Source organism: Epinephelus lanceolatus, chromosome 3, assembly GCF_041903045.1.
Source record: "Epinephelus lanceolatus isolate andai-2023 chromosome 3, ASM4190304v1, whole genome shotgun sequence".
NCBI classification, from domain to species: domain Eukaryota; kingdom Metazoa; phylum Chordata; class Actinopteri; order Perciformes; family Serranidae; genus Epinephelus; species Epinephelus lanceolatus.
In genome coordinates, this window is record NC_135736.1 from 14,854,194 (window position 1) to 14,862,655 (window position 8,462).

General features: G+C 39.2%; 1 protein-coding gene across 2 annotated transcripts; it reads left to right on the plus strand.

The window, feature by feature from the left end:
- Positions 1 to 2,551: 2,551 nt before the first annotated feature.
- On the plus strand, positions 2,552 to 6,885 carry LOC144461864 (uncharacterized). Of its 2 annotated transcripts, none has more exons than XM_078165532.1 (4): positions 2,552 to 2,808; positions 3,240 to 3,341; positions 3,427 to 3,780; positions 4,565 to 6,885. In XM_078165532.1, exons 1-4 carry the CDS (start codon positions 2,658 to 2,660, stop codon positions 4,591 to 4,593), a joined length of 636 nt encoding a protein of 211 aa, XP_078021658.1. In that variant the 5' UTR covers positions 2,552 to 2,657; the 3' UTR covers positions 4,594 to 6,885. The 2 variants fall into 2 exon arrangements, with proteins under 2 accessions (XP_078021658.1, XP_078021661.1); XM_078165535.1 differs by having other exon boundaries at positions 4,568 to 6,885.
- Positions 6,886 to 8,462: the final 1,577 nt, after the last annotated feature.

An 8,462-nucleotide genomic window follows, 5' to 3' on the forward strand; every position in this document is an offset into this window, starting at 1 on the left:
TTTTACTTATTTGTAATACCTTTGTATAGTCCCTTGAGATTAAAGGGAGGTGTAAGATGATTTGACAACAATGGTATCCAGGTTTTTGACCTCTGGTAGAGGTATGGAGCTGTTTTTATGTGACTAGGTCCCTGTTCTGTTTATCTAGTGATAAACGCACACAAGGAATCGCAGCAGTGCACCAACAAAGGCAGAGAAGAATAAGACTGCACGCTAGAAAGCATGAATGAGCAATGCAGGTTGTAAATTCTTGAGAAGAATCTTTTATGAGGAAGGAAATGTTTCCCAACACAGTTGTTATACCTAAATGACAATGTTTACATGAACACTAATTGCACACTAATATTCTACTATTATTACAAATATGACAATGTTCTGAATTTGACACGGGTCATGTAAATAGCATAGTCTGGTACTATTTCGCTTGTAGGAGCATTCTTTGGACAGCACATTCAGAATATGCATCTCAGCTGGGCTTTTTACAGCAGTTTGTGACAAATGGTCTCTTGTCAGTTTACAGTCAGCTGCATGTGTTGTCATATGTTGTACACAAACAAACTAACCAACAGTTTGCAACTCTGTGGAGTACAGATGCATGCCTAAAAGAAAAGCCCACATTGCTGGTCAGAAGTAGAATCACACCTTCTTTTAAACAATTAAAGGCTTAGATATCAACAGGTTTTTGGATATGCACACATATTGCAACACCAACCTTTTTGAGAGGGTAGTTGAAAGAATAAAAGAGGGAGGCTGTGTTTGCTCTGAAAGAATCTTATAATGATGCAAAGAAGCAAAATGGCACATGCAGCTGCAGCCATTCCACTTTCACATGTTATGAAGTGATTTTTATAAGGTGACGGTATTGATCGTAGTATGCACAGCTGCATGTAAACGATCAAGTATAAACATCTCAAGTAGGAAAATTCTTTTTCGAAATAAGGGCAAAAAATTAAATATTTTGTGAATGTAAACGTGAACGTAACTTTTGTTTGTTTGCAAGAAAACTCCACATGCCCCCTTCAATTACAGTGCATACATACCCTATTTTAGGATCTGTCGTAAGGCCGTATTTGACTGAATAATAATTTTTATGTATGTTACCAAAAAGATCTACTGAACCATGAGGGGTATTCCAGGTGGGAGGTTCAACAAACTCTGAGTCTAATCCTGAACTCTGAGTTGACTTACCCTGAGATGGGAAACTCTGAGTATCCGGTTCCAGAACAGCTGATTTGAATTAGTTCAATCAACTCTGAGAAGGTACACCTTGAGTTAAGCGCGTGCACAACCACAATAAAAAGCCATCATCAATGGAGCCCTGATACCTCGATTCACCATGGCAACCGGAGAGAAAATCTGATCAACTTATTTTACACCTGTGGAATTGGAGGTGCTCATGAACGCCTACAGCGAATATGAGCATATATTTCGTAAAAAAAAAGTAACACCGCTAAAGCTGCCAAGGAGAGAGAAGCGGCATGTGAAATTTAGCAAGCAGAATCTCTTTTTATGGGAGGTTGGGGGCTTAGTGGATAGAGCAGGCGTCCCATATGGCAAGCGAGCGGGTTAGGTTCACAGAGTCAGTTGCCATGGTGATTGACTCTGAGTTTGACTTACCTCTCTGTCTGGAACTGAAAACCCAGAGTTTCCCTCATTTCAGGGTTAACATACTCAGAGATTTCACTAAACCCACTTTCTGGAATACCCCATCATCTAACAGATGGCTAATTAATTTACTAACATTTTCACTGTCCACATACTTTAATAAACTTTTTGTGTTTTACATAATATTTGTGAGATGATTGCTTGACATAGTGTCAGGGGAGGAAAGAAATACGAATAAAATCTAATCTAGCCTAAATTACTTCTGAAGAAGTGACTGAAATGAATCAATAAGTGATTATTAAATGACTCAAATGTGAGAGGGTACTGGAAAACAGTACTGAATGTTGGGGCTTTTTAATAAAATGAAAATGCACAGCCAGCTGTCGTGGCGCTATACTTAAAATGAGTTCACTTATATGAACTTGTGTAACAGCTTACCTGTCTGGTTGTGAAGAAAAGCAGAAGGCTGATTGCCGTCACATTATGTCACGTTGAAATGTAATAATTAATGAAGACAGAACTGCAATTATGAATAATGACCTTAATGATAATAATAATAATACATTTTATTTATGGGCGCCTTTCACAACACTCAAGGTCACCTTATAGACAAAGACAGTGAAAGTGAAAGCAGATAAAAAGTCAAAGAGGTAAGGAATAAAGTAACATAAAATAAACAGCTAAATAAATAAATGACCTTCTGACGATATCTACTGTATGTTTCAGTTTACAGACAAATAGATAGGTGAACTTTTTACTAGTGACATTTAAGAGACCTCACAAATACAGTAGCACTAACCAAAATGGAAAGCACCATCAGGCACCTGCAACTTATAGGTCGAATGGGTAAAAGTGGTCAGCTTAAGTATTTCACACCACTAGCCCTCAGTTTCCTGATGATGTGAGAGACACATCCGTAAATAAAGAGCCTCTTTTAGAAGTCAGAGTTACTCTGTACGCAGTTCATACAGATGGATTTCAAAGGCACTCTCTGCAGACTTTGAAGGTTTCAGGCACCACAGGACCAAACTGCACCACCGGTGTGGCTGAACATGATGGATGAACTGTCGAATATCTATGTTAATGTAGAGAGACCATCAGGTAATCGCAACCAGAGGAAAAGGGAGAGAAAAAGCTCTGAAAATATTTATGAAAATGTGGTCAACATTCAGGAGCCAAATGGATCTGGACCATCACACTCAGGTAATAAACACATTGCATTTCTTACTTAACGGCACATGGACAGAAAGGACTGCATTATAAAAGCAACAATACAAAAACTTGTGGGAGAAACAATAATGTGGAAAGAGTTAAGCAGCAAGAGACCATTAATACCCACAGTGCATGAAGAAATTATATACAAAGCTATGCAAAACATGCTTGAATATTAATTAATGTTGACTCACACAAAAAAAGTATATTCCATACTTTTGGATGGTTGCATTTCAATGGGTAACTTTTGCTCATGTGAACGTCATTACAATGCCAGCCCTCATCCCCTCCATGTACCAACGACAGACATTACACCAGCTTTTGATTTCATTTCAGTTCAGTTCAGTTGTGTTTTCTGATGAGAGGCAACAATACAGAGGTTGACTTTTGTAAATGACAAAATGTTCATGTTTTTCCTTCAGGTGCTGCAGATGTGAAGAAGAGTTCCTGCAGAGCTGCTGCAGTGTGTCTGGGTCTGCTGTGTCTTCTCCTTCTGACTGGACTTACAACTTTAGTTTTCCTGTGTGAGTACTGTGTGAGTACATGCTGTTAAAGCTCCGAGAAGACTGGCTGACAGTGTTTCTTTATTTCTTTATGTGTCAAATGCAGTTACCAAGAGCAACTCTGAGTGGGAGATGGAGATGTTCCTGTTACAAGACAGGAACAACAACCTAACGAAAGAAAGAGACCAGTTACAGACCAGTTACAACAACCTGTCTAAAGAAAGAGACCAGTTACAGACCAGTCACAACAACCTGTCTAAAGAAAGAGACCAGTTACGGACCAGTTACAGCAGCCTGTCTAAAGAAAGAGACCAGTTACGGACCAGTTACAACAGCCTGTCTAAAGAAAGAGACCAGTTACAGACCAGTCACAACAACCTGTCAAAAGAAAGAAACCAGTTGCAAAAAAAAAATGAAGCCCTGACCAAGGACAGAAATGATCTTCAGAGAAAGCTTGAAGGTAAGCAGAGAATGACATTTCTAAGGAAACCGTGGGCGACTGCTGTGTTGCATCATGTACAGAACAGCCGGAGCTGAACAGCCTTGGTAGCTTAACCTCACATGAGGGGGCAACTGAAGGACTGTAATTAGTTAGAAAAGTATGAAAGGGATAAAGTTGCAAAATATAGTGTGTAAGAGCCAAATATTGTCTTTCACATACCAGATATTAATAGTATGTACCATGTATGTACACTGTTTGGCACTGTGCTGGTATTTGGGGTTTAGTGAATTAAGGTAGGAAGGACATTGTTGCCGTCAGGTGTGAACCCTGGAAGGGCAAAAGGTTTTTGACCAAAGATTGTTCGACATGCTGAAAGTTGTGTGTTTGGTTTTTGGATGAAAATGAAGAAATGGACATTTATAGACATTTGATCTTGGCGGATCAAAGCACAGTGTACAGTCCAATACAAAGAAGCAGACAGTGTGGTTGGTTACCAACTTGACTCTTTACCCTTTTGATATGTTACATAAAAGTTCCACAGATTTTAGAAAACTTGATGAGGGAGTTCAAGTACACCAGATTTCGTAAAGATGTAGACAAGAAACCATGTCATTTAGCCATTTTGTAAAGCAAGGAGGGGAAGCTGATTTCCATTCTCACAGAATAACCCTTTTTGCTATGACTATACTAGTCATCAGGGACTAACTGTTTACTATATATGTTACTTACAACTGAAAAAAAACAAAAAGAACATGATGGCTTTGCTTTTGTCCATTTATTTTTTGTTCTCATCTTCTCTCAGCAGCAAAAGCCAGTCACGGCACCACCTGAAAAGAGGTTCAGAGGTCAGCAACCAGGCATCAGTGAAAGATCAAGAAAAACATTCACATCGGACGACAGAACATCAACAGCAGGGATAACTATTTCCCCTACATATACAAACAAATGGTTGTCACATGACCAATATTCTGTGACCAATTACTTACATCACATGGTGGGTAAAAGCTTCATAAACAACACGCTGGATGATGAGGATTCAGAGCCAGAAAGTAGCTTGTCCAGCTAGTCTGTGATGCTAACTTTTGTCTCCTGTCTCTGGTGGTAAGAGTAATTGCACAAACACCGTCGGCACAGTTTACATAACATATGCCTGTAGGTGACCTTGCCACATCTTTCACGACCCCATTACTGTAATCCTTCTTCTGAATGCCGACTTTCTTTTTTATCTGGAGCATCCACTCCAGAAACTTTTCTTGGATGCCATATTCCTAGCTGCTACTTTAATCGCTAAGGTCTCTCCCCACTTCTTTTTTGAAAAACCTTTATTTCAAATGAGAAATCAGAATCATGCACATAGTAAAAGACAAAAAAAATCTACTGTAAAGCAAATACATTCATCTCTTTCCCCTTTGGCTCTGGCTGGGTGACGTAAAATTGTGTCACTTCTGGTATGTATGTAGGTATGGAAGAAGTTGCCACAGACACCTGACACCAGAACTCTGGTATAAATCCAGAGAGCTTTCCCTGGTGGCAATATGCTTAAAGAGCATGGTGTAAACTCATTTGGCAAGACCTAGTCCAACACTCTAGCTTTAACATTAGCTAAAGCAGCTACATTGCAGGGTTTTTAAAAGCTGCGATACAGGCGGCCAGTCTGTCAAAACCTTGTTAGACACGTTTCTAACAGTTTATAGTATCATAACTGACTAGTTGCAACACCATTTGTTAATTTCATGTATACAGCTGACTGTTTTTAAACATCAGCAACAAGCAACAGAGATATTGGTATGATTTCATGAATACAGAGACAAGATGAGTTTGTGATAGTACTTGATAAAAATATCTTGCTTCATACTTTGTAGACAGGGCTATAGTTAAATTCTAGTACATGACTGCAAATGAAATCGCAATCAGTATTGGCTGTTACTTTTCTGAGGGGAGATGGCAAAAAACATTTTTCCCAGCAGACGTGTCACAGCAGAAAAAGCACAGATGTCACTAATAACATTAACCATGGCTTTGTTTATTCTAAGTCTCACCATTAATTATGACAGTGTGATGTACAATGCCCGGGCTTTGTAACTGAAGCAGCTTACAGTAATAAAAGCCCTAAGGGGAAGTTTAATTGGAATAGGTGACAACATCGGCTTGTCCAGCAGGTGGCACTGAAGCATTTGAGCCTTAGCTGTGAACAACTGTGGGCCTCAAGATAAACTGCAACCCTGAGACTCCACAGCCTATCCAACAAAAGCAATGGTCTTTCTTCCTCAATTAACATTAGATTGATGTTGTTTTTAGTGAGCCACTGAAAAATGTACAAACTGTCATGTCCAGGTCACGGGCAAGATATGGAGCAGTAAACAGCCTTCAATACTTTGTTGCTTTTGTTTTTTGTTGCCACTAGATAACTGTAGGTGTGAATTTATGATTTGATACACTGTGTTGAAAAAGTTGTTATTGTTATTTTGCTGTCTTGAGTCCAATTTTTTGTAGTAGTCAGTATTTCCTGTTTAGACACTGTATGTGGTTTTGTTGATTATGTTGTAAAATAAAAGTATACTACGCAGGAACTATCAGTTACCATTTGTAAACAGTATTGCTGGCGAATATGAAAGCCAACCCCAGCTATCTCTGCTTGGCATATCACCTTGCTGTATTTGTCTTTTTCTGTGCTGTGTCCACAATTTTCGGAGGTTTGTCTTGGATCTGGTGTGGCACCTGGTTGCGACCTTTTTATAAAGTCCCGACCTCACCAGTGCACTGTGCTCAGGAACGTCCTGAACACAGCAAAACATTAAGGAAATAAGAAAATACAGGCAGAGAGCAGAGTCTCTGCAGATAAATACACCACCACACAGTGAGAGTGGGTCATAAATGATTATTGAGAGGGATTACTCATGTTTGAGTCTATACATTGTTTTGTAGGGAAATCCTGCATAGTATATCTTTAAGAACACAACACTTTTTGGATCATGTGAATGGGAACATATTTGGTGTAAAAATGGGCTTATTCCCCATAATACAGCTTTAAACCAAGAGAGAAAAACTGTAACATAAGGACACTGATTTATGAGTCAGACCAGTGTTCATTCAGTCAAATGTATAATAAAGATACGTGGTGTTATGGACATTCAATTTCTCATACTCTTCCCTCAAAATCAAACAAAACATCATTTCAGCATTTTCATATAATCTTGCTGTTATATAGTCTATTGTCAGTTTAAAAGCCTCATTTTCATATTCATATAGAACAGTTTGATGTCATCTTAAAACAAAATTGTAGTGCTGTACTATTGTTTGTAGGCAAATCTTCTCACATGTCATGTAGAAATTTCTGGAGGCAAATGTTTTCTCAGAATGGTCTTAAATACTCTCTAACCATTGTTTATGTTGCTAGTGGTGGTTATCAATAAATAGCAATTAGACTAGAGTCTTTATTCAGTATTCATCCCTAACATCCCTCAAGATTCTTCAGAGCTGCTTCAATGTAATGCCATGGATTGGTCATGCTACATGAAATAAAGTGCAGTCAGCAGTGTGTAAACCTTTAACCAGTGCCCCTACATCAGAGACAATGCTTATAAGAAGAATCTCTTCATGCACATGAAGAATAATTGGTTAATGATTATAAGTTAGTGCTCTCAAACTAGCAACTACTTTTGTTTATTAAAAAAAAAAAAAAAAAAAAAAAAAGTAAAATTTTTATTTTTATATTCAAACAGTGCTGCTGCTATGGCAATTTGAGGAAGTGTGGGTGATTTGGGTGTTTTCCTCAGATGCTCTAGCTATCTCTACTGTATAAAGTGGGTTAAACAAAAGGCTCAAAGAAGACTTTAGGCCTGTTTCCACTGAAGAAGTTTCTGGTACTATTTGAGGGGCAGGAACTTTACAGGAACGTCCTCTCGCTCGGCCCTCTCAACTGCTGTGTCTCCACTGAGTAGTAGGAGGAAGAAGGAGGAAGGTTCCTTTAAAGTAAAACCGGGCTCTGGATGTGACGTAATCGTTGCGCGGCCATTTTGACCGGGGCGATGCGGCAAAGAAACAAACAAAGAAGAACAACAACAAAGAAGAAGAAGCAGAAGTACGAAGAAGAAAGCAGACATAAGAAAGATGATTATCAACATGGAAGGAGCTGAGGTGGTTGCTGGGTTTCTGACGTGTCTCTTCGTTTACATGACTCCTCGTCTGCTGAGTTTTGAAAATGCCGGCTATTTTGTCGCTTTCTGTTAACGTCACATCCCGCCTTGAGTATATCCAATCAGCACCAAGTAAACCTCAAGCCCCACCCAGGAGTTTTTTGGGGCCGTTCTGAATACCTACTCCAAGGCAGGGACTTGTTTAGCTCTGGAACTCTGTCCTTCGGGGGTGGTTCCTGCGGTGGAGACACGCACCAACGGCCCCCGGCCCCGTATAATGACCCCGAAGTTCCTGCGGTGGAATTGGGCCTATTTAAGTAAATAAAATTAAGAACAATAAAGTGTACAAACCATAAATACATATATAGCCTAATTGTTTTTACACATTCAAAGGATAGCTAAATCCTCCAGATTGACTGATTTCAAATTGAGTGATGGGGGACAAAATCCACTGTCCATGTGTGCATCTATACGTACATTCATATTTGTCTTATGAAGGTGATATAAGGCTTCAGCAGTCTAAGTTAGACAAAGCATGCTAGTATCATCCAAGCTCTTTTTAGT